The sequence below is a fragment of the Arachis hypogaea genome, chromosome 10 (assembly GCF_003086295.3).
Source record: "Arachis hypogaea cultivar Tifrunner chromosome 10, arahy.Tifrunner.gnm2.J5K5, whole genome shotgun sequence".
Lineage (NCBI taxonomy): Eukaryota > Viridiplantae > Streptophyta > Magnoliopsida > Fabales > Fabaceae > Arachis > Arachis hypogaea.
The window spans coordinates 21,948,998-21,975,635 of record NC_092045.1 but is presented as its reverse complement, the minus strand read 5'-3'; the positions used below and the strand labels follow the sequence as shown (position 1 = coordinate 21,975,635).

Here is a 26,638-nt window from a genome sequence, read left to right as displayed (position 1 = left end):
TTTGTGCAATCATCAAACAATTCTGCTAGACTCCCTACCGATTGCTACAAATAAAGAGCAAAAGAGATCAAGTATAGTAAAGCTGGTAAATTAACTTTCCCCATTTTCACTTTTATAACATTTTTTTAGGTTTCAAATATTGTCCTTTATTTAATTTTTTCCTATATAAATAGGCAAAATATCTGGAAGATATGCTCAAGTATGACTCGTTCTATAAATACAACACTCCGTTCAGGCCAAGGATACTTGATTTTGCATTTGTGGATATGCTAGAAACAGGAGAGCAAGCTCCTGACTCGTAAGGAATATCTGTATTTGTGTTTTCCTCTTTTAAATTTTTATCTGCATAAGCTAACCACGTCTTATTTAACACAGCAATGATTGTGGGGTATGGGTGGCAACTTGGATGACAAACTACAGGAAGACGTACAGTTATACAATAAATGTAATTTTCTTTTGCTAGAAAAAGAAGTACTACAATTGCTAATGTGTATGGTTTTGTTGGTAACCTAAAATACTTATATTTTTCAGGTTAATCATGGTACAAGGATGCAACTTGCGTTGGATTTGATTCTAAGGCCCCACAACTTGATGCTGCATAATGTCATTGAATATGCTACCAGGAATTACAATAAGTATAAACAAAAGGAGTCAAACAAAAATTAAATATTCGTAATTGTCATGTAGTCATGTTTAGATTATATTAACTACTAAGACTTGTTAGTTTCATCTCTTTTACTTAAAAAATTATTATGCACTATATTTTTTATGGACTCTTGTTGAAAATTAATGTTTCTATCTTTCGTTCGATTATGGTTGAATTTAGGTGAAGATTAAGTTTCACTCTAGCATTTTAATTCCTTGAACCACTTCTGTGTTGTAAGCTTAATTGAAAATTTGATACTAAAATGTATTAAGCATTTTAAAATAAAAACATGAGAGAATAGTTATAATTTATATTTGAAAATTGGTTCGGACCAGCCGGTTGAACCGATTGAACCATGAACCGCTACAAAAAACAACACAGACAAATGTTAAAACCCCCAATCTCAATAACCACAATTGAACCGTCGAACTGGCCAAGAACTGGTCAGTCGAACCGAACCGTCACCTATACAAATTTTTGGAATAATTGAAAAACGCCAAGTTCTGCAAACGGTTTCGAATCGACTGCTCGAACCGGTCAAATCGTGAACCGAAAAAAATAGCGGCTCAGACCATGATTTTGAAAACCGGTTCGAATCGGTCGATCGAACCGTGGACCGGTATAAAAAACGAATCGGTCATATATCAAAACCGAAAGATTCAGAAATCGTCGTTGGACCGTTAAATCGGTCGAGAACCGGATGGTCGAACTGATCCGGGACCCAACCGATTTTCTTAAATTTGCTCAAAACGGTGCCGTTGGTTAGAGGAACCCTAACCAGCATGGTTCTGAAAATCGAACCGGACTGATCGGTTCAACCGGACTGACCGGTTCAACCGGACTGACCAGTTCAACCGGACTGACCGGTTCAACCGGATTAATCGGGATCCAGTCAACTAACCGGTCCGGATAAGTCTAGAAATCGTCTGGCAAATAACCGGTCGAACCGGCGGGTAACCAATGAACCGGTAGAACCGTCTGGTTTTTAAGAAAAAAATATAAAAAAGAAAAAATAAAAAAAGAAGAAAGGCAAGTGCTGGAGCCATTATTGTAAGAACCGGACTGGACCGGCCGGTTCGATCGGAAAACCGGTGAACCGGATCCAGAACCGATCTGGTTGAGTGATGTAACCGGATAAGGAAAGAGCCGTTTCGAACCGAGTTGAACCGGCCGGTTTTGATGAAAACCGGAAAACCGGCGGTTTCTGGTTAACCGACCGGTTCAGAAATTTTTTTTTCTTTTATTCCTTTTCCAAAACGATGTCGTTTTGGTTTATTTTAAAAAAAAAAAGAAGAAAAGCCATAAGGGGTACCAATCCCCACCCCCACCCCCACCCGACCCTAGTTTCCACTTTCCCTCCCCTTTTCCCTCCAACCCTAACGGCGCCTAAGCCTAACCCTATCAGCCCTCCGCCAGTCTGCCTCACCTCACTCACCCAGCCCCCAGCCCCCAGTCGCCCGCCGTCATCCTCTTCGTCTCACCGCCGGTGTGAACTCTGAAGGAACCAACTCAACCAAGGGAGTAGGAACAGGACAGATACAGACCCGCCACCCGCGAACTCGCTGTTGCCGCGAACTCGCCGTTGCGGCGCAGTCGAACTCGCCGTTCCAGCGCCGTCGCCCTCGCCCAGTCGCCCTTGCTTTTCCGGTCGAACTCGCCGTTGCCTCGCCCTTCTGCTCTGTGACTCTGTCAAACAGGTAAGCTCCAGTTCTGTAATCTGCTTCTGCTCTGTTCTGCACTTGAAGTTTAATGATTGTTCTGTCAAATGCATTACACCCGCTATGTTCTGCATTGCACTTGTAAGTTGTAAACTTACTTTTTTTTCTGCACTTCTTGCTGACTTGATGTTATGAAAATGAATATGCTTGTTGAAATTGTTAAGCTGAATATCCTTGTTGAAAGCTTGGAATATTAAACTGTTGAATATGCTTGTTGAAATTGTTAAGCTGAATATCCTTGCTGACTTGTAAGTTGTAAATTTGTTGTTTTGTTGATTTGTACTGGAAATATGAAACTGTTATGAATATGAATATGCTTGTTGAAATTGTTAAGCTGAATATCCTTGTTGAAAGCTTGAAATATGAAACTGTTGAATATGCGTGTTGAAATTGTTAAGCTGAATATCCTTGCTGACTTGTAAGTGAAAATGTCCCCCAACACCAACTTGATTGACTGGTAGCCAAACCCAATTTCTTTTCAGGGGCCTTATATTAGAAATGATTTAAAATAAAAGGAATGGTAAGATAGAAACAATAACAAGTCCAAATAGAGAAGATGTGGACTAAAATTAAAATCCCTTTCAATTTAAAACAATAACTTACTCGGCTCATATGTCTATTTAGATTTACATGTATGTATCTTAATATGTTTTGGATTGGTTTTGACTTTAGAAAAGTCAAATAATGCGATTAATGTGAATGTGATGCTATTGATATGTTTCTTTTCATGTAGTTATGCTTTGAAGCATTACTTTAGTGCTTGTGAAATGTAGGGCATGGATTGGATTTATGTGTAGTTTGAACTAGCCCTGCTTGAGCATTTCCTTTGGATGGTAAATGACTGGTTTTGTTTATCAGTTTATAAGAGTTTATCAATTAAAAATATTATCAGTTGGCATCACTTTTGGCGGTCCGGCAATACTCCGCTATAAGGATCAATTTAAAGAAGCTGTCTTCTTGGCTTTTGACTCACCATCCTGGAAGGTTTTATTCTCTCTCAACCTTGTTGATAATGTTCTACTAGTACATATCTGACCTTGGTTATTCTTATTCTCAATGACAGGTTAATGGGGCTGCTGATCATGTTCTACGATCCCTTCTTGGAAGTCAGGTTCATTATTATCCAATAGATCAGTACAGGTATGTATATAGCTGGTTGTGTGAGTTTTGTTGTGTTTTATTAGGGTGTGTTTGCGAATTCTGGGGGAAGGACAGTGCATGTTTGGTTGGCATTTCTGTTTATATTTTCAGTTTTCATCTTCAATCTTCTTTATTTTTAAGATTTGTGAAGGAAAAAGTGAAATCAGAAAATAGGATTTTAGGGCCTGTTTGGTTGCAATTTCAATTCTATTTTCATTTTCTGTTACATTTTGAGTGTTTTTTTGTTTAGAATTTTGTGAAGAAAAAAATGAAAGCATGAAATGGGTTTTATTGGTTGCAATCTTCTTTATTGTTTTCATTTAACATTTTGTTCATTCACTACTAACTAGCCTTTAGAAAGTTTTACAATGTCTATCATGGGTGCTTAGTATGATGTCTTCACTATTCATGTTGTTGTTTCCTTATCTTCTCTGTTAAAATTGTGGTCTACCAAAAGTAATATAGAAAAGAATATTATGCACAATGACATCATCGTAAAATTCAAAGTATGTTTTGATGAGCTTGTTAATGTTTAACTTGATCTAAAACTTTAGTCCAACAATTTTTTACTGTTACTTGATGTCACTAGTGTTTTTGCGGCTGATTTAATTTGATATATGGTGCTAGGCTTGCAGGAAAAGCTCTAGTGAAGCTAATCAAGAGATGGCCGTCTGTGATCTCTAAGTCTGTTATCACCCTTACCAACAAGTTGCAGGATTCCAATGCTGAGGAATATGCAGTGCTGGGTTCTTGTTCGGTCCTTGCCTCACAAACGGTTCTTAAACAGTTGACTACGGTGATGATCAAGCATTTTGTTTAAATTGTCTTTCTGGGTGGTTATTAGTTTCATGTCTCTTATATGCTTTATTTGATTCCAGGATCTGAAGTCATTCTCTTCATTTATCATGGCTATTCTCTCAAGGTATTTCCATTTTCATTGTTTCTCATTGTAGTTAGAAATTGTTGTGGTATGGGTAATTTGAGAGACTAATACGTTGCTGGTTTCTCCTTGAAGTTCTGATCATGAATCCTTAAAAGCTTAGAAAGCAATTAATGAGGTAGACTTATCCCCTTCAGATGATTGTTGACTTGTATTGTAGTTTTATTGTCTTGATATAATTTAATAGTTCCTGATTTTCAACAGCTTTTTGTAAAGTACAACATCCAATTTTCTGGAGTATCTAAAAGCTTTTTTAGGATATCAGACAAAGACAACCATACTTGTGGACTGGGATTTTCAGATTTGGTTTCTCAAGTTGGCTCCATGAGTTTTGATTCCACTGGCTTGCATTGGCGGTAAATGGCAACTCATTTGGCCTTCTTTCTTTTCATATTTGACTAGGTTTTAAAGTTGTTTCACACTCACTATAGATTGAGATGGCCTGACACATGCTTTAGGCTCTGTTTCTTCACTACTTTTGTTTTATCTTATTCATCCTTGTTTTGCTTTCCGCTTTACATCTTTTTGACTTGCATATGCTTTCTATTTTATAATTTTGCACATTCAAAGCCTTAGCTCAATAAAATACTTTTCTCTTTCAGGTATAATTTAATGGCTAACAGAGTTTTGCTCTTGCTAGCTTTGGCTTCTCGGAACCACCCAAATTCATCAACTAGACTCCTGAGTGAAACAGCTGGTTTGTATTGCTTGTTATATACTTTTGAATCCTCCTTTGTGCTATCTTTTGTGCATTGTGTTTACTATTTATGCTTTTGCTCGTATAGGCCACTTTTTGAAGAATTTGAAAAGTCAACTTCCTCAGACAAGGATACTTGCAATTTCGGCTTTGAATACACTCTTAAAGAAATCACCGTACAAGCTGTCACCTGGTGAGAAATCTGCTGTACTCGAGGATTTGCAAGGCAATGCCAAGTCATCCCTTGAAGAAGCTTTAACTCACACCTTTCAGGAAGAGGGTTTCTTCAACGAGACACTCAATAGTCTTTCTCATGTTCATATCATAAGTGATTCTGAAAGTGCTTCTAGAGGAGGTCATGGAGGTCATAAGTGATTCTGAAAGTGCTTCAGGATGTTTTTCTGCTATGAAGCTTTTTACATTTTTGAAAGAAGCAACCTTGATATCTATACACCAACATCACATGTAAAATTTTGCTGGAGGCATTCGTGGTTACACTTTGAGAACGACGAATGCGGAGGAGTCACATTGAACTGGTCGCATCATGTTCATATAATGTACTAGTAAGAGGTTAAGTGTATCTTCTAATGACCCTGTAAGCTAGAGGAAGTTCATTGTAAGTCTATGACTCTTCATTAAGAAATGAAGGTCTATTTCTGCAGTTTCTGCCATATATAGCGTGTAAGTGACAAATATTTCCGAATGTGGTTTATGAAACACACCCGCAAGGAGTGTTGCTTCACTTCACACAATCTTTGTGTAGTTTTATGTTTTTGTTTTATTGCATTTGATCTGATAGTTTCTTTTTCTATATATTATGATAACATAGTAGGCAGAAGTTTTAATTAAGAACTATGTGAAGATGCTTTTAATTATAGGTTATTCTGAATTTATTAGATGAACATTTTGTTTCTCTTTATTTGTAAGAAGGGAGACTATGGATAATCAACATCATTTCACTTGTGATATTGCTTCTTTAATTTGTTATAGATTAGTTATAAATAACAAGTTATGATCGAACAATATACAGTGGTTTCATAATCCTAGTTGTCACTTGAAATAGGTATGTAGCTCAAAAAATGGTCTAACTATGAAATATGTTCTCCATCTCACTAGACTAAAATAAATACTGATGACAGTAAAGATTAATTTTCAGAGAATGGTCAAAAAGGAAAACTCAGTCACTATTACTTAAATACTTCATACTCAAGCATTCAAACTTGGTACATTAGTACTTGCTCTATAATCCCAGACTAACCCAAAATATCCATACTTATTTCCATGTGTATTATGCATCTTGAATGTAGCAGTGGCTAACCCGAATGCATACGTTATTTGCATGATGATGCAACCTTGATTGAACATAGGACAAAAATATAACTTCTATGTAACATATAACACAACATTGATCCCAACCATAACAAATGTGGAAGTATAAGGGACTCAGCGAAAGGAAACGATGGATTCCAATATTTGTGCCTCAAGATTAGCTTCATCGATCCACTTTGAGCTTTGTTGACGCAATAACTCTTTCTTTTCTGCCATCTTCTCACCATGATTTTTGACCTTCATCCTCCAATTTTCAAGTTTCTCAGCTCCTTCTTTTAACTGGATTCATAAGAATGACACATCAATAAGCGCATCAAAAGACTGTAAGAGGTTTAACTTAAACACATGAAATCAAGGCTGTGTGCAACAATAGGTCAAAGTATCTCTTTAGCGCACCTGAAAGATTCGAAAACTAGACTTCCAAAATATAAAAACTATACCTCCAAACTCCATGTCAGCTGATTATTGACTTATTTTTATTGTTTCTACATGTTGCATAATCAAATATGAAACTAGTTCCTATTTTATTACTGGATTTTTTGACAGATTAGCAATGTAAAGTATAAACCAGAATGAACCAACTGACAGCTAAATACAAAACAAAGACCATAAAGGCAATAATATTAGAAATGTTGATTACGTAGCTAAGTAATGAACAATGACAATGAACAAGGGTCAATCAATAGTGTGGTATACAAATGCAAAAGATAAAATCTAACCCTTTACATTTGGCCTAAGCAAAAGAATATCACAGAAAGGAACATCAAAGCCAGATTGAGGCCTAGTCAATTTTCAAAAAAGAAAACAACAAGCCATTATGGCTCCAAAGAAAGAAAACAACACTTATTTCAAAAGTAGTTCAGTCATTAGATCAAGCACCTCGTCTGCACGAACACAACATTGAGCACATATATCTACCTAATTATCCATTGAGACTAATTAACAAACATTTGACGTGCATATTAGCTCAAACTAACAAATAAGCAAACCATTGAACACTTGGTGTGCACAGCGAAATTCATAGAAGGGAGGGAAGAAGAAAAAGAAAAACGCACGAGTGTTTCTCTGAATTCTTGTTGTGCGATCTTGCGCTCCTGAGCCATGATTTGCGCAGCTTCAGCCTTGAGCTTCTTGCGCTCCTCATTGGCAACTCTAAGGGCTTCTCTGCGAGCTTCGTCCTTGAGCTGCTTCTCGATCTGAAGCAACTCCATAGCAAAGTCATTAATAATCACCAAAGCCACAAGGCCCTTCAATTCAGCACCAGATGCACCACCACTCCTCATCAAAGCTTCTTTTCCAGAAATAAGCTCATATAGAACAACTCTGAAAGCATATACATCTATTTTGGGAGAAACACTTCCATATACATATCTGCAAATAAGAGAATCCTATTATTAAATCTAAAAAGCTCACTTTCCTTTCTAGAATGTGAATGTGTGAAGTTAATACTGAAAAACTTCTACTTTTATTGCTTCTTATTGGAAATAAGGAGATGAAGATCAAGGAATACTCTTTCAACATTCATAAACTCATAACTATGTACTAAATTAATGGGGAAAAAAAAGAACTACCAACACTTTGCAAGTTTAGTTAATGTATAATAGTTAGCATACTTTAATCCTTAGTTTGCCAAAAGAAACTGAATAGAGAGAAAACAGTTCATCATACTCTAACAGTATTATCATACATAAAACTTGACTATGCATGCAGCATCTATTCAACTAAAAGAACTGCAATTTAGTTTCTCATTAATAAAAAAATATATGCAACTTTTCTTTCAAATACTTGTAATCAAAACTAGTAACACAGAGAAATTATGAACCTCGCCATTGAGCTCTCCATAATAGACTTCACCAAAACCACCTTGACCAATCTTTTTAGCCAAATTGAAGTTATTTGTGGCATTGGCTAGTTCCTCATACGAAAACTCTGCTGATTTTTCTACCTTAACACCCATAATACTAGTATCATCTGAAGCCGAAGTTCTGTTTTTGGCATTATGAGAGGTTTCGCCAGAAAGAGGGACAATGTATAAGAGTTACTAATCCAAGCATGCTATTAGATAAAATATAAGTCGAAATCCATATACCTTGGCGAACAAAGTTCTCGTTGGAATCTTTAGCTACCAATTTTTTGTTCCATATCTTCTTTCTTCTGTAACATTTAACATAAACACAAAATACCGATACGTACCGTAGCAATCAGATATATTTATTCTTCTGTAACATTTAACATCGTACCGTAGCAATCATCGCGAAGGAGGCTGACGGCGACACTCGAAGCAAGAAGACGACGAGCCCCTGAACCTGCTGCTTCTGCCGCTGGCGACGAAGAGCGCAACGAAGGCGCGCGCGACTATGTGCAAGACGATGACGAGACAGAGAGCAACGGCGACGCCACGGTGAGAGAGATGAGAGAGAGCGAGCTCCGGGGGAGAGAGAGAGATACGAAGGGGAGGGAAGAACTTGAGAAGATGAAGAAGATTTTTGAAATCCAGAAACAATTTTTTATTAGAAGAACTTGACAAGATGAAAAGGATTTCTAAAACCTAGATTTCAAAAACAATTTTTTTAGATATATTTTTGTTTTGTTTAATTTTTTAATTTTAAAATTTGATTAATTTAAAAGGATATTTTTGTCTAATCAAACAAAGGAAAGATGTTTAAGTCTTTTTATAAAATTAAATAAATAAATGTTTTTTATTTTTATTTAATTAAAAGGGTATTTTAGTAAAAGTGGTGATATATTATATATTTAAAAAAGAAAAAATTAAATGCTGACGTGCAAAATAAATTCCACATCTCTTGATGTTATTTGTCTAATATTTTATATATATAAATTGACACCTTTAATTTAAGAAATTTTTATACGTAAATTTTCTATAAATTTATTTTGGGAGAAAAAAAATATACGATCGTGACTTTGATACTTTTATTTCACTATGACATCCACTATAAAAATAAATAAAGCCGAAATTTTATATAAATGAAAAACATTTTTATTATATTCTTAAAGATGAAATTCAGGTGTAGTCGTAAAGTCGATAGTTGAGAGTCGTTAGATAAAAATTTAGTCAAATCAATCAAATCATCTAACGACTATCAATTATCAATTTTACGTAAAGTCGACTACATCTCAGTTTTTACCATTCTTAAATATTACAACCAAATCATCTAACGACTATTAATTATCAATTTTACGTAAAGTCAACTACACCTAAGTTTTTACCATTCTTAAATATTACAACCACATCAACAACGACAAGAATCAAAAGCGAATTTAATTAAGCAACAACTCATGAAGTAAATGTTAATTGTTGAGGTAATCCCAAGTGAAGGGCTTAATTAATAAAGACATCATTTGCCATAGATTCGATGAAATGTATGTGGGGTTTGAGAAGGTGCATGTACACCACCCAATCACCATTTCTCTTGGGACTTGGCATTGGCATCACATATCCAGCATCACCACCCCAAGGAAAATGGTATGATCCAAACACAGGTTTTCCCCAACCAAAGTCAAATTCTGACTCGGGAAATCTTTGACCAGAAGACACCACAAGAGCGGGTCCCACATCAGTTGTGTTGCCGCAATAAATTCTGGCCAACACTGGTGAGGGACGGTGCTTTTCCACCCAATCAATGACCCCTAGGAAGTGTTCTTCCGTCACTGCTGTTTCTAGAAACTTGTGAACCTCTTCTGTCACCCAACTCAACGACTTCTCCACCAAGTCCTCCACCGGTTTCCCACCGAAAGGGATGGAAACAACATTGCCAAAATAACTATCCATCATAGCTTCTTTGCTTTTGTCACCGTTGCTCAGCCTCTTCCTTCCATCAACCACCACATCCATCTTGACAACAAGCCTTTTTCCGCCACCGGTGGTGGTGGAGGATGTAGCCATGGCAACCATCTTCCACAAGAACGCGGAGAAAGATTCAAGCTTTGTACGATTCTTGATATGATCTAATGATGAGCTTGCAAGTGATTGCATGCGGCAGAGTTGATCAGCAGTGATGTAATATATCCGGCTTATGAGTGAGTCAAAATTATCGGGTTCGGATTTGGGTTCGAGTTCAGATGGTGGCGGAAGGGAATTGATGGGGACATACATGTCGTCAAGGGAAGGCTGGATGCAGAGAGGGCGTCGAGGGATGAGGAGGGAGCGCCGAAAACACGGTTGTGCCGAGGTGGTGGCCACGGTAGTGGGCTTCATGGGCCGGGCTATCTTGGCCCATGATACTAGGAACATGTGTTGCTGAGTATGCATCTGCTATGCGATGATCAAAAGCGCATGCCACTATTATTCCACCACATTTCAAACGTGTTGCCTGCACATTTTTATTATGCTACTATTTACTCATGATATAATGCCATCTCTTAAAAATCCCATCGCTACATCTTCAAAAATATTATTTGACTATATGACAATTGATGGTTGCAAATGTAACAAAACATTGTTAATTTATCATACAAACTAATATTCTTTTTGACTTAACTATTAAATTGATACCAAAAAATTTTTGATGTCGACAAAAACAACTCTAAATTAAATAATTCAAAAAAAGACAAGATAATTTTTTAAAAATTTTAAAATTCAACAAAAATATCCAAACATTAATTAATCACGTCTCTATTAACAGAAAATGTTTATATAGTTAACTAAGAAAATGAGAAAAAGAGATGATTTATTGTCATGTCATCAATTCCATTAGCCATGTAATTGTTTTCTGAGACTATTTTATCTTTCAGAGTCCTTGAAAGATATTTTTGTTAGGATTTAGATCATCTATATTTTGAATTTTAATTTAAAGGATAAAGTGTGATCTCTCATTATTTATTTTATAAGTAGGACTAAAAAAATATGAAAAAAAAATATTTAATAATAAGAGATCACATTTTATCCTTTAAAGTGAAAATCCAAAATTTAGAATATCTAAATTCTTTTTGTCAATGTAAAAAGTTTTTAAGATGTCAATTTAGTAGTTCATTTTTTTTTTATTGTATACAAGATTGTTTTACGTATTTTTTCAAATATTTTTATAGTAAAATAATTAAAAATTTCAGGAATGAAAAAATCAACCGCATCACACTTCTTGTACTTTTATTTCCATCTTGTTTATAAATATAAATATAGTTTATTAACTGTATTATTTATGAGAAGTATAATTGTAGATAAGAGATTACTATTCTATGTAGGTGACTTCTGTGATGGCCATATTTTGTGATGGTTAAATGTGGTTATAGTTGACTGACTAATAAAATTAGGACACATGGATAAAAAATAATAACTAATGTATCCCTTTAAAGTAAATACGGTTGTCCAAAAAATATTATTGCAATGGTAGAATAGTAATTACATGTCTCAACTATTTTTTAATTGGATTGGGCTTTGAGTAAAATAAACAATAAAAAAAAATGGAATTAGAATGAAATGTTCTAAAAATGTGTGTCAAAATAAAAGAAAATAGTAATTGAACATTCAGTAAATTAAATAGTTAGAATGTGATTTTAAAAAAAAAAAGGAGTTGATACAAAATAAAGTAGTAAGCATTGTATCATTATTTAAGTAAAATGTATAAATAATATTAGCACGTTAAATTTGGGATTATTTAAGTTAAGAAGCTATGTATTTGCGACTAATGGTATCAGAATTAATATTTATGGTGTAGTCAAAATAATTTATATTAGATCAAAAGGTTTGAGTATTCAAAAAATAGAGATTATAATAAATTAAATTTAAAAGTTGTTAAGTTAAGGATTTAAAATTTAAAATTTAAAAGGTATATATATGATTCACATTTTCATATCTAAATTATTTAATTTTATTAATAATAAAGTTAATGTACATTTTTTTATTTTTCTCATAAATAACAATCTTTTTCTTTTATTTTTAATTGTTCTCATAGCATATTTAAAATATAAGTAATATATTGTAGATAAAAAAATAAATGAGTCATCTATGTGGTTAGCGTTTACGATAATTAGTTTCACTATACAAATTTTAGGGTTTATATTTAACTACAAAGATTAAAATTTATTTTAGTCAAATAAAAAAAATAGTTACAAATATGGAGGATATGTAGTTCTTCTATTTATTAATTAAGTAATTTATAATTAATTGAATATTATTTGTAATAATATTAGTTTATGGTTTTCAATTTCTCTCACATAAAATTGAATTTCGTTACCTTTTTAGTGTTTAGTATAAAATTCTTTGGTTACAAGTTACAAATTGCAATAATAATTTTTTTATGCTTTTCATGGTTCTTAAAACATCTATAAAATATAAATAATGTATCATAGATTAAAAAATAACGGGATCATTTTATAGTTAGCGTTTATGGTAATTAACTTAATCATTAGATTTTAAAATTTACCAACTGAGAGAGATTTTACTCTTTTTAAAAAAAATGTTAAAGACTTACAATTGTATAAATATAGTATAGATTTTCACACTTCATCACTATTTAAGATTTTGTTCTACAAATGTGAACAATAGTAGCGACTTTCTTCATTTTAATTAATGTTTTTACTTTAATATTGTTACAAATGATAACAATTGTTTATAATAGAATCCTGAGCATTAGACATTACAATGTTTACTATTTTTATTTTCGTACTGAATACAATATTTACTACTTTATTTTGCATTATCCATTTTTTTAACCAGTTTTAACTATTTAATTCACTGAGTATCTAATTACTATATTTTTCATCTCAATTTGACACATATTTTTTGAAATATACCATTATAATGTTATTTTCTTTTGTTTATTGTCTATTTCACTCAAAACCCAGTCCATAAAAAAATGGTTCAAGGACATGTAATTACCATTCTGCCATTGTGATAATATTTTTAGTTACCATATTTTTCTTGAAACTAGTTATACACTAGCTAACTTTTTCATCCATGTGTCTTAATCTTATTAGCCAGTCAACTATAGGTAACCTTAGTCACCACAAAACATAGTCACCTTCTATAGCAATGACAATTACTGAAATAATTGTACCTGAACAGTAAGGACACCATGCTTCTTCTTTGGAACAAGCTTGCCTTCAATGGATTCATCAGGATTGTACAAGTTAAGATTCTGAAGGTCAATATCAGCCTCAGCCTCAACAAAATCAACCCCACGGTTATTACAAAGAAGCTCCGGTTCACCCATGGAGTTTTGCAGCACCTCGCCAGCAAATGCATAATATGAAACCAAAGCCTGAGCCAATGCATTCTTAAGGGACACCACCATTGATCCAAAGCTCATTGGTGTGTTTTTGTTGTTGTAGCAAAAGAAGACACCAACGTCAATGGGTGGAAGAATGAGGTCAAGGTTTGAGAGTGGTAGCCAATGGTCTTGAATTGGCAAAACCGCCGCTACAACCTCTTCATTGGTCACCCTCACCCTAAACGATAATTTTCCTTTTCCATTAACACCCATTGCTAATTATTTTGTTATAGGCTAGAAAAATATAATTAGATAATCATCCAGAAATGTATGTATTTTGATTTTGAGAATATTTGATGAATTTGAGCTCACAAGTTTAGTTAGCATGTATTTATAGGCGGGTGTTATACCTTACACTTGTGTATGGACAAAGACTTGTTAATAATATATAATCTATCAATGCACGCGGTTGTTCGTTACAAGAAAAACGTTGAATACCATCGAATTTACAGTTGGATTTAGCGTTGGACGTTAGCGGCAGATTTACTGATGGATTTACCGTCGAATTTGATTTTTCGACGATAAATCTGTCTATAATAAATAATGGAGGGGGAAAATGAAAAAATTGATACGAGCATTACCGGGGATTTATCTGCTGGTAACCATTATTAATGCAACGCTGCATTTTGATCACTTGCAAAGCATTATCGACGAATTTATTTGTCAGAAATCTGATTGTAATATTGTCCTAAATTCAAATCGCAAATCCTCTCCTCCTTATTTTCGCATTATTTTCTCTCACTCCCACTCCCACACACAGAGGCACAGTACCGCCCCCTCTCCCCCAGCCCTCTCACTCTCACCTCAGTTCACTACCACCATACGCTTACCTCCGTCGCGGTGCCTCTCACCAGATCCACCACACCGTGTGCTGGCGAATCATGTCTCCTCCAAATGCACCGCATCATGTGCTCTCATTGGATCCACCGTACGCTCGCGTCTCGTCGTGCCCCTCCCTTCGTCCTCCCTTGCGTGCTCGTCGCTAGTTTTCTTGCTCCCTCTGTCTAATATGTATTACGCTCATCCAACGCCTGGTGAGTGCTCGCATCTCGCCACGCCACGCCATGCCGTGTCCCCATCCCTCCCTTACCTCTCTTCTGCGGGTGTTGCTACATGTACTACACTACTCGATTCTGCAACTACAACAACAGTCAACAAGTAAGTTTTTTCAGTTATTCTAATATTCTATATTAATTTTTAATTGTTGATTCATTGATTAGAATATGATTTATGAATCTGATTAGAATATGGAAGAGGTTGAGCTTAAAATGTTGAAATGCACTACAAGAAATAAGCTTTTTGCCACGGTTTTAAAGCGTGACGAAAAGTGCGAAAAGCGTACCAATAGCTTTTTGCCACGCTTTTTGTGCTATCAACACGTTTTTAAAAGGGTCACATCCGCAAGCGTGCTAACAACTCTATCGCCACACTTTTGTGGATCTATCGGTACGCTTTTTTTGCCATACTTTCATCTCTTGCCATGTTAACCACTTAACCTATAGCTACACTTTAAAAGCATACCAAAAAGTGTACATATCGCCACGCTTTTGGAAGCGTGCCTAGTGGGTAGGGGTGGCAAACGAGGAAGCCCGTCCCGCCCCGCCCCGCCTAGTGAGGCGGTCTTAGAATCCCACCATGCCCCCTAACTGCGGGCTGGCGGGCTTAGCCTGCCAAAGCTCCTTTTTTTTACTATTAACTACTAAATAATATATATAATTTCACAACCATATTAATAAATTTATAATTTCTAAAGGCATAAAAATTATATTTTTTATATTCACAAACATTAAAGTCTTTGTAATTATAAAATATCTAATAAACATAATTATAAACCAAGTTTTTATCCAAAACATAAGTAAATATTCTCTCCAAAGCAAAATAAACATAATCCAAAACATAATTATAAATATTGTTTTCAAAGTAACATAAACATAATCCAAAACACTCAATTTTTATCTTCATACTCTTGTAAGTTAGGTTGGGAGAAGTTATGTTTTGGCAAAAAATTACAAAAATACCCCCTCACTTAAAAAAACTAAGCCCGGAGGGGAAGCCCGCCCCGCCCCGCCAAAGCCCGCGGTTTAAGCGGTGCAGGTTAGGCAAACTTTTGCTATTTGGTGGTCCCAATTTTTTAGCCCGGCCCGCCTTTTTTAGTGGGTTACGCAGGTCGGCCCGATGCGTTCGTTTAGCCTCGTTTGCCACCCTTACTAGTAAGGTGGTTTTGGCTACACTTCGAAAGCATACCAATAATTAAGGGAAAGATATGGCTATGCTTGATAAGCATGGCTGTTGATGATTACAAGAAGATATGGCTACACTTAAAAAGCGTGCCAATAGCCGAGAACATGACTATAAGTTAGATCAAAATACTTATGGCTATACTTGTTTATGAATATTCCTAATTAAACATTGCAAAATTGATATATAATTTTAAATCATAGTTTGAAGGACTAATTTAAACAATGAAATTTTTTTATATAATTTTAAAGTAACTAATCCAACATACATAAACTTTCATCACATTTGTCAACAAAAAATAAAATTTATTATTTTTGCTCATGAAATTTGAAATCAAGGCTAAAAATTCGAAGATCAAAACGTGGCTTACCTCAAGATTAATTGTATGGATTTTGTAGAGCTCTCCGCGGTGAATGTGTGGCCACAAACGGAGCGGCAATCGGAGCTCTAGATCAAAAGTTATGGTGATTTGAAAATTAAGTGAGAGAAAGAACTTGAGAGAGTGTTCTTCCCTCCATGGCCTCCATGTCCAATGTGTGAGTGTGTTTAATAAGGAGAGAGAATGCTGAAAACTAGGGATTTGGTTTAGTTATGTTGGGCCAAGGGCCCACTTTGGGTCCGGTTGGCCCGGTTTGGCCCGTTCGGTCCAATCTTGGTCCGAATTCTATAAAATTGGTACCGAAATTCTCGTCTCAATCTCCTCTATCACATTAAGCCATAAAAATAACATTTTGGGCTTTCTAGAATAAATTCTCATTTATGGGTTAATTAGCCGTTAATTAACCGGGTCTTACACTCCTTCCCTTTTTGCAAGCTTCCTCTTCATTCTTTAAGCCATTCCTGCCCTATGAAGCCTGAAACACTTAACACACAGATCACAGCATCGAATGGTATAAAGGAGAATTAAAATACATAATTAAAAGATCTCTAGGAAGCAAGTTTTCAACCATAGAACTAAACTAGGAAGGAATTGTAAAATCATGCAAATCATATGAATAAGTGGGCAAGAATTTGATAAAAATCACTCAATTAAACACAATATAAACCATAAAATAGTAGTTTATCAACCTCCCCATACTTAAACATTAGCATGTCCTCATGCTTAGCTTAAGGAGATAAAATAAATGAGTAGGGAAAAGCCAAACTCATGAAATGCAACCTATCTATGTGAATGCAACTACATGCAAAATGTTTCTACCTACTTGGTTAAAAGTAAACAAATCCTTCAAGAACAAATATGAATTGGATTTCACTACTTCAAATCACAAAATAAAGTACAAATAACTTGCAAGAAGAAAATAGCTCATGAAAGCAGGGAACAAGGAATCGAGCATCGAACCCTCACTAGAAGTGTATACACTCTAATCGCTCAGGTGTTTAAGGTTCGATCTCTCAATTCTCTACTAACCTTGATTTCTAAGGCTTGCTCTTCATCTAACAATCAACAAAAGTTTAATGCACAAATACACAAATCAAGAGGTCTTTAAAGGGTTGTAATGGGGTTAGGGTCAAGGTAGGATTGTATTTGATTAAGTGGACTAAAATCTGAATCCTTAATTAACCTAAACTTTTCCCACCTAACTTAAGACAATCCATGTAATCACAATACAAAACCTAACTATCCATTAACCATTTTTTTCACATATTCATGCATCCAAATTTGAGTACAACTCATATGCATTGCTTTCACCATTTACTTTGGGGCATTTTGTCCCCTTTTTATTGTTTGCTCTTTTTCTTTTCTTTTTCTCTTTTTCTTCTTTTTATTTTATTTTATTTTATTTTTACTAATTTTCTCAATGTATATGATTAAATTATTGAATGCATGAACATGTCCTAAATATTTCTTTCACATTTTCATAAAGATATACAACACCCAATTCTTAAACCAAACATTTCCAAACCCACTTTTTCCCACACTTAATTCGTGAGCACTCTCACTAGTCTAAGCTAACCAAGGATTCAAATTAGGGACATTATTGTTTTTTGCTTAGAGTTAATGATGAGCTAAAGTAAAGAACAAAGGGGTAAAATAGGCTCAACATTGGTTTGCAAAGGATAATGAAAGGGTAAGGCCATATGGGTATGTAAGCTTAGTGAAATAAGGCCTCAATCATATAAGTGCATGCATGATGAGCGGATATTTTATACGCTTTTTGGGGGTAATTTCATGTAGATTTTAGTATGTTTTAATTAGTTTTTAGTAGAATATTATTAGTTTTTAGGCAAAAATCATATTTCTGGACTTTACTATGAGTGTGTGTATTTTTTTTGTGATTTCAGGTATTTTCTGGCTGAAATTGAGGGAGTTGAGCAAAAATCTGACTTAGGCTGAAAAAGGACTGCTGATGCTGTTGGATCCTGACCTCCCTGCACTCGGAATGGATTTTTTAGAGCTACAGGAGTCCAATTGGCGCGCTCTCAACGGCGTTGGAAAGTAGACATCCAGGGCTTTCCAGCAATATATAATAGTCCATACTTTGCGCGAAGATAGACGACGTAACTTGGCGTTGAACGCCAAGTACATGCTGCTGTCTGGAGTTAAACGCCAGAAAAACGTCATGATCCGGAGTTGAACGCCCAAAACACGTCATAACTTGGAGTTTAACTCCAAGAAAGGCCTCTACTCGTGGATAGCTTTAGTCTCAGCCCCAGCACACACTAAGTGGGCCCCAGAAGTGGATTTCTGCACCAATTATCTTAGTTTACTCATATTCTGTAAACCTAGGTTACTAGTTTACTATTTAAACAACTTTTAGAGACTTATCTTGCACCTCATGACATTTTCAGATCTGAATTACATACTTTGTGACGGCATGAGTCTCTAAACTCCATTGTTGGGGGTGAGGAGCTCTGCAGCGTCTCGATGATTTAATACAATTCCTTTGTTTTCCATTCAAACACGCTTGTTCTTATCTAAGATGTTCATTCGCGCTTAATTATGGAGAAGGTGATGATCTATGACACTCATCACCTTCCTCAATCCATGAACGTGTGCCTGACAACCACCTCCGTTCTACGTCAGATTGAATGAGTATCTCTTAGATTCCTTAATCAGAATCTTCGTGGTATAAGCCGGATTGATGGCGGCATTCATGAGAATCCGGAAGGTCTAAACCTTGTCTGTGGTATTCCGAGTAGGATTTTGGGATTGAATGACTGTGACGAGCTTCAAACTCCTGAAGGCTGGGCGTTAGTGACAGACGCAAAAGAATCAATGGATTCTATTCCAACCTGATTGAGAACCGACAGATGATTAGCCGTGCTGTGACAGAGCATAGGAACGTTTTCACTGAGAGGATGGGAAGTAGCCATTGACAACGGTGACACCCTACATAGAGCTTGCCATAGAAGGGATTTTTCGTGTGGAAAAGGATTTCAAGGAAGAGTTGAAGTTCAGAGGACAAAGCATCTCCAAAACTCCAACATATTTCTCATTACTGCACTACAAGTAACGCTTTATTCTCCATTATTAAAGTAATAACTATTTATTTTATGCCCTTTTCTTTATTAAAATACGAGGCTAAAGAATCCTATTGGTATCCTGACTAAGACAAATAAAATAAACATTGATTGCTTCAAACCAATAATCTCCGTGGGATCGACCCTTACTCACGTAAGGTATTACTTGGACGACCCAGTGCACTTGCTGGTTAGTTGTGCGAATCACAAATTCGTGCACCAAGTTTTTGGCGCCGTTGCCGGGGATTATTGAGTTTGGACAATTGAAGGCATATTTTATTTCTTAGATCAGGAATAATTTATTTTTGTTGTTACAGAGTCATTAAATTTTGATAGGATAGTTTCTTTTCAAAAATTTCTTTTCAAAAATATTATTTTTCTTAATTAGTTGTTAATTTTTCGTGAGTTTAGTGTCTTATTTTAAGTTTGGTGTTAATTGCATATTTTATATTTTCTTTAAAATTTTCGTGTTAGTGTTCTTGGTTCTTCCTTGATCTTCAAGTTGTTCTTGTTCATTTTTCTTGATTGATCTTTAGTTTTTCTTGTTTCTCTTGTGCTTTTTCAAACAATAACTTTCAAAAGATTTTACTTATATCCATTTTTAAAAAAATTAACTCTGAAGTTGCTGCCCATTTTGCTGGAGCTTTAGTAGTTGTTCTTCATAATTGGTTATCCCCTTTGGAACCTTTTACAAAAAAATAATTTTTCTTTGATTTAATCTTGTGCCAAACTTTAAGTTTGGTGTTTTCTTGTTAATCTTTTCATAAAATTCGAAAATTTATTTTGATTTTCTAAAAATTTTAAGTTTGGTGTTCTTTCTTTTGTTCTTGGTGTTCTTGTGAATCTTCAAAGTGTTCTTGAGTTTTTCTTGTGTCTTGATCTTAAAATTTTTAAGTTTGGTGTTCCTTGGTGTTTTTCCTCCAAAAATTTTCGAAAATAAGGAGCATTAGATCTAAAAATTTTAAGTCTTGTGTCTTTTGTGTTTTTCTCTTTCATCATAAAATTCAAAAAAAAATATATATCTTTTCTAACTAATTTTAAAACTACATTTTCGAAATTTTTATATAAATTTCAGATTTCAATTTCAAAATTTTTCGAAAAAAAAAAATTTCACAAAATATTTTTAAATTTTTTTTATATATTTTGTTTTTATTTATTCCACTTTTATAAAATAAATAAAATCAACATATAAATTATCTCTTGTAATCCATCATGGAAGCAAGTAGGAATGAACAGTCCAAGAGGACTCTGGGGTCATATGCTAACCCCACTACTGCTTCATATGGGAGTAGTATCTGTATACCCTCCATTGGAGTTAGTAGCTTTGAGCTGAATCCTCAGCTCATTATCATGGTACAGCAAAACTGCCAGTATTCTGGTCTTCCACATGAAGAACCTACAGAGTTTCTGGCACAATTTCTGCAAATTGCTGATACAGTACATGATAAGGAAGTGGATCAGGATGTCTACAGATTACTACTGTTTCCATTTGCTGTGAAAGATCAAGCTAAGAGGTGGTTAAACAACCAGCCTAAGAACAGCATAAAAACATGGAAACAGCTGTCAGAAAAATTCCTGAATCACTATTTCCCTCCCAAACGGATGACACAGCTAAGGCTAAGCATCCAAGGCTTCAAACAAGGAGATAATGAATCCCTTTATGATGCCTGGGAGAGATACAGAGAGATGCTAAGAAAATGTCCCTCTGAAATGTTTTCAGAATGGGTGCAATTAGACATCTTTTACTATGGGCTTACAGAAAAAGCTCAGATTTCTCTAGACCACTCAGCTGGTGGATCTATACACATGAGAAAAACAATTGAAGAAGCTCAAGAGCTTATTGATACAGTTGCCAGAAATCAGCATCTGTATCTGAACAGTGAATCTTCCGTGAAAGAAGAAGCTAAAACAGTAACTGCAGAACTCAGTCCGGTGGATCAGGCTAATAAATTCAATCAGCAATTAGATTTTCTAACTCAGCAGCTAGCCGAATTCAAGGAAATATTACAGGAAACAAGAATGGCTAACAGGAACATGGAAGTACAATTAAAGCAGACAGAAAAGCAACTGTCAAGACAAATAACAGAAGAATGCCAAGCAGTTCAATTAAGAAGTGGGAAAACATTAAATACCTCACTTCAAAGTAGCAAGAAGACAGGAGATGAACAAATGGCTACTAAAAATCCCTCTGAGGACAAGCAGAGCCCAGAAAGGGATAAAACTGGCGCTGAACGCCCAAACCATGCTTATTCCTGGCGTTCAACGCCAGAAACAAGCATGGATCTGGCATTGAACGCCCAAAAGGAGCATGGTTCTGGCGTTCAAACGCCAGTAACAAACAAGGAAGTAGCGTTTGACGCCACTCCAGCTCCCACCACTAGCATTCAAATGCCAGTAGGGAATCAGTCACATACAAGTGCTGACCTTTCTAAAAAGGCTTCCCAACCCACTTCTGTAGGTAATAAAACTGCAGCAACTAAGGTTGAGGAATACAAAGCCAAAATGCCTTATCCTCAAAAACTCCGCCAAGCGGAACAGGATAAGCAATTTGCCCGCTTTGCAGACTATCTCAGGACTCTTGAAATAAAGATTCCGTTTGCAGAAGCACTTGAGCAAATACCCTCTTATGCTAAGTTCATGAAAGAGATCTTAAGTCATAAGAAGGATTGGAGGGAAACTGAAAAAGTTTACCTCACTGAAGAATGCAGTGCAGTCATTCTGAAAAGCTTACCTGAGAAGCTTAAAGATCCTGGGAGCTTTATGATACCATGCACATTAGAAGGTATTTGTACCAAGCAAGCTTTATGCGATCTTGGGGCAAGTATCAACCTAATACCTGCATCTACTATCAGAAAGCTTGGTTTGACTGAAGAAATCAAACCAACCAGGATATGTCTTCAACTTGCTGATGGCTCCATTAAATACCCATCAGGCGTGATTGAAGACATGATTGTCAAGGTTGGGCCATTTGCCTTTCCTACTGACTTTGTGGTGCTGGAAATGGAGGAGCACAAGAGTGCAACTCTCATTCTAGGAAGACCTTTCCTAGCAACTGGCCGAACCCTCATTGATGTCCAAAAAGGGGAAGTGACCTTGAGAGTCAATGAGGAGGAGTTCAAGTTGAATGTTGTTAAAGCCATGCAACATCCAGACACCCCAAATGACTGCATGAGTGTTGATCTTATTGATTCTCTGGTAAGAGAGGTCAATATGGCTGAGAGTCTCGAATCAGAGCTGGAGGACATCTTTAAAGATGTTCAGCCTGATTTGGAGGAATCAGAGAAGATAATAGAACCTCTGAAAATCCCCCAAGAAGAGGAGAAACCTCCAAAACCCGAGCTCAAACCATTACCACCATCCCTGAAATATGCATTTCTGGGAGAAGGTGAAACCTTTCCTGTAATTATAAGCTCTACCTTAGAGCCACAGGAAGAGGAAGCACTAATTCAAGTGCTAAGGACACACAAGACAGCTCTTGGGTGGTCCATTGGTGATCTTAAGGGCATTAGCCCAGCCAGATGCATGCACAAAATCTTGTTGGAAGATGACGCCAAGCCAGTGGTTCAACCACAAAGGCGGCTGAACCCAGCTATGAAAGAAGTGGTGCAAAAAGAGGTCACTAAATTACTAGAGGCTGGGATCATTTATCCTATTTCTGACAGCCCCTGGGTGAGCCCTGTCCAAGTTGTCCCTAAGAAGGGTGGCATGACAGTGGTTCATAATGAAAAAAATGAACTGGTTCCTACAAGAACAGTTACAGGGTGGCGCATGTGCATTGATTACAGAAGACTCAACACAGCCACCAGAAAGGATCATTTTCCTTTACCATTCATAGACCAGATGCTAGAAAGACTAGCAGGTCCTGAATACTACTGCTTCCTGGATGGATATTCAGGTTACAATCAAATTGCAGTAGATCCCCAGGATCAGGAGAAAACGGCCTTCACATGTCCATCTGGAGTATTTGCATACAGAAGGATGCCATTTGGCCTGTGCAATGCACCTGCAACCTTTCAGAGGTGCATGCTCTCAATTTTCTCTGATATGGTGGAAAAATTTCTGGAAGTCTTCATGGATGACTTTTCAGTATTTGGAGACTCATTCAGCTCCTGCCTTAACCATTTAGCACTTGTTCTGAAAAGATGCCAAGAGACTAACCTGGTTTTAAACTGGGAAAAATGTCACTTTATGGTGACTGAAGGAGTTGTCCTTGGGCACAAAATTTCGAACAAGGGGATAGAGGTGGACCAAGCTAAGGTAGAAGTAATTGAAAAATTACCACCACCTGCTAATGTTAAGGCAATCAGAAGCTTTCTGGGACATGCAGGGTTCTATAGGAGGTTTATAAAGGATTTTTCAAAAATCGCCAAACCTCTGAGCAACCTGCTAGCTGCAGACACGCCATTCATCTTTGATGAAGAGTGTCTGCAGGCATTTGAGACTCTAAAGGCTAAATTGGTTACAGCACCAATCATCTCTGCACCAGACTGGACATTACCATTTGAACTGATGTGTGATGCCAGTGACCATGCCATTGGTGCAGTGTTGGGACAAAGGCATGACAAGCTTCTGCATGTCATTTACTATGCCAGCCGTGTGCTAAATGATGCATAGAAGAATTACACAACCACAGAAAAAGAGCTACTTGCAGTGGTTTACGCCATTGACAAATTCAGATCCTACTTAGTAGGATCAAAAGTGATTGTGTACACTGATCATGCTGCTCTTAAATATCTACTCACAAAGCAGGATTCAAAACCCAGACTCATTAGATGGGTGTTGCTTCTGCAAGAGTTTGATATAGAAATAAGAGACAAAAAAGGGACAGAAAATCAAGTAGCAGATCACCTGTCCCGAATAGAACCAGTGGAAGGGGCGTCCCCCCCTCTCACTGAAATTTCTGAAACCTTTCCGGATGAGCAACTACTAGCCGTCCAGGAAGTGCCATGGTTTGCAGACATTGCAAACTACAAGGCAGTAAGATTCATACCCAAAGAGTACAGTAAGGTGCAATCAAAGAAATTAATCACAGATGCAAAGTACTATCTTTGGGATGAACCATATCTCTTTAAGAGATGTGCAGACGGAGTAATCCGTAGATGTGTGCCTAAAGAAGAAGCACAGAAGATCCTTTGGCATTGCCATGGATCACAGTATGGAGGACATTTTGGAAGTGAACGAACAGCCACAAGAGTCCTCCAAAGTGGCTTCTACTGGCCTACTCTCTATAAAGATTCCCGAGCATTTGTGCTTAACTGTGATAGTTGCCAAAGATCAGGCAACCTGCCTCACAGTTATGCCATGCCTCAACAAGGAATCTTGGAGATTGAGTTGTTTGATGTATGGGGCATTGACTTCATGGGACCTTTCCCACCATCATACTCAAACACCTATATTCTGGTGGCAGTGGATTATGTATCCAAATGGGTGGAGGCTATTGCAACACCCACTAATGACACTAAAACAGTGTTAAAGTTCCTCCAGAAACATATCTTCAGCAGATTTGGTGTCCCTAGAGTGTTAATCAGTGATGGGGGCACTCATTTCTGTAATAAACAGCTTTATTCTGCTCTGGTACGTTATGGAGTCAACCACAGGGTGGCTACTCCATATCACCCACAAACTAATGGGCAAGCTGAAGTCTCAAATAGAGAACTTAAAAGAATCCTGGAACGGACTGTAATTAACCGTAGAAAGGATTGGGCAAGAAGCTTGGATGATGCTCTGTGGGCATACAGAACAGCATTCAAGACCCCCATAGGGACCTCTCCATACCAGCTTGTGTATGGAAAGGCATGTCACTTGCCAGTGGAACTGGAACACAAGGCCTACTGGGCAACCAGATTCCTAAACCTTGATGCCAAGTTAGCTGGAGAAAAACGATTGCTCCAACTAAATGAGCTAGAGGAATTTAGACTCAATGCTTTCGAGAATGCAAAAATTTACAAAGAGAAAGCAAAAAGATGGCATGATAAGAAATTGTCATCCAGAGTCTTTGAGCCAGGGCAGAAAGTTCTGTTATTCAATTCTAGGCTCAAATTATTCCCTGGGAAATTAAAATCCCGGTGGAGAGGTCCATATGTAATTACAAGTGTATCACCATATGGATACGTAGAGCTTCAGGATAATGAATCTAACAAAAGGTTCATTGTTAATGGACAGAGAGTTAAACATTATCTTGAAGGCAATTTTGAGCAAGAATGCTCAAAACTGAGACTTGATTAAAAGCTCAGTAATAGTCCAGCTAATGACATTAAAGAAGCGCTTGCTGGGAGGCAACCCAGCCAATCACAAAATTTAATTTTATTCGTTTTACAGGTAGATGCTACAGTATCTTCAAAAGGTGAAATAGCAATTGGTTGAAGTCACAGAGTTACAGGAAAATTTGGAAGCTCACTGGCGTGAAAAAGCCAGTGAGAAACATTTTGGGCGTTGAACGCCCAAAAGAAGCACCCACTGGGCGTTTAACGCCAGTAAGGGTAACCTTCTGGGCGTTTAACGCCAATCTGCTAGCATTCTGGGCGTTTAGAAAAACGCCCAGTAAAGAAGGACTTCCTGGCGTTCAACGCCAGAAAGAAGCATCACATGGGCGTTGAACGCCCAGGAGAAGCAACATGTGGGCGTTAAACGCCCAAACCATGCACCATGTGGGCGTTTAACGCCAGGATGCTGGGAGGAGGTACAATTCATTTTTCTTCATAATTTTTCAAAATTTTTAAGTTTCAATTCATGATTTCTTGCATAAACATGTTTCAAAATGTCATCCTTCAAAATCAAATTGGTTTTCTAAAGAACCCTAATTTCTAAAATCCCTTTTTCAAAAATATCAAATGTATCTTAATTCATAAACATAAATCTTTTTCCAATCCAATTCTTTTTCAAATATTTTTAATTTCTTCTCATATCTTTTTCAACTCATCTTATCTTTATTTGAAAAATGCCTTTCCTTCTACTCCTCTCCTTTCCTTTCTTTTGCTTGAGGACAAGCAAACCTCTAAGTTTGGTGTGATTTGCCATGATCACTGAGCTAAAACTCATTAAGATCATGGCACCTAAGAGAACAGGAAGAGCAAGGATGTGAACTTAAGGGAACTGAAGCGTCAGAAATTAATTCTTGAAGGCACCCCACAGACTAGAGGAACATCCACTTCCCAAAATACAGGTTGTTAAGTTCTAATTCCAGCTTTAACTCTGTGATAGTATTATTATAGGATTTTACCTTAGAAGTTATATAGTAGTAGT

General features: G+C 36.4%; 5 protein-coding genes across 5 annotated transcripts; 2 read left to right on the top strand and 3 right to left on the bottom strand.

Annotated features, from left to right (window-relative positions):
- Positions 1-3,143: 3,143 nt before the first annotated feature.
- Positions 3,144-4,461, top strand: LOC114924574 (proteasome activator subunit 4-like). Its single transcript, XM_029289460.2, has 3 exons — positions 3,144-3,348; positions 3,428-3,504; positions 4,383-4,461. The coding sequence occupies exons 1-3, from the start codon at positions 3,202-3,204 to the stop codon at positions 4,387-4,389; spliced, it is 231 nt and encodes a 76-aa protein (XP_029145293.1). The 5' UTR covers positions 3,144-3,201; the 3' UTR covers positions 4,390-4,461.
- A 96-nt stretch (positions 4,462-4,557) lies between these two features.
- On the top strand, positions 4,558-5,516 carry LOC112717411 (proteasome activator subunit 4). The gene is made up of 3 exons (XM_029289378.2): positions 4,558-4,800; positions 5,047-5,141; positions 5,230-5,516. The coding sequence occupies exons 1-3, from the start codon at positions 4,769-4,771 to the stop codon at positions 5,514-5,516; spliced, it is 414 nt and encodes a 137-aa protein (XP_029145211.2). The 5' UTR covers positions 4,558-4,768.
- Positions 5,517-6,465: 949 nt separating this feature from the next.
- LOC140175475 (uncharacterized) lies at positions 6,466-7,783 on the bottom strand. Its single transcript, XM_072204016.1, has 2 exons — positions 7,526-7,783; positions 6,466-6,749 (listed from the first exon to the last, which is right to left on the bottom strand). Exons 1-2 carry the CDS (start codon positions 7,751-7,753, stop codon positions 6,585-6,587), a joined length of 393 nt encoding a protein of 130 aa, XP_072060117.1. The 5' UTR covers positions 7,754-7,783; the 3' UTR covers positions 6,466-6,584.
- A 1,892-nt stretch (positions 7,784-9,675) lies between these two features.
- LOC140172948 (coniferyl alcohol acyltransferase-like) lies at positions 9,676-10,855 on the bottom strand. Its single transcript, XM_072204015.1, has one exon. The coding sequence runs from the start codon at positions 10,738-10,740 to the stop codon at positions 9,811-9,813; it is 930 nt and encodes a 309-aa protein (XP_072060116.1). The 5' UTR covers positions 10,741-10,855; the 3' UTR covers positions 9,676-9,810.
- Positions 10,856-13,465: 2,610 nt separating this feature from the next.
- On the bottom strand, positions 13,466-13,909 carry LOC112718209 (coniferyl alcohol acyltransferase-like). Its single transcript, XM_072204128.1, has one exon. The coding sequence runs from the start codon at positions 13,907-13,909 to the stop codon at positions 13,466-13,468; it is 444 nt and encodes a 147-aa protein (XP_072060229.1).
- Between the last annotated feature and the right edge of the window lie 12,729 nt (positions 13,910-26,638).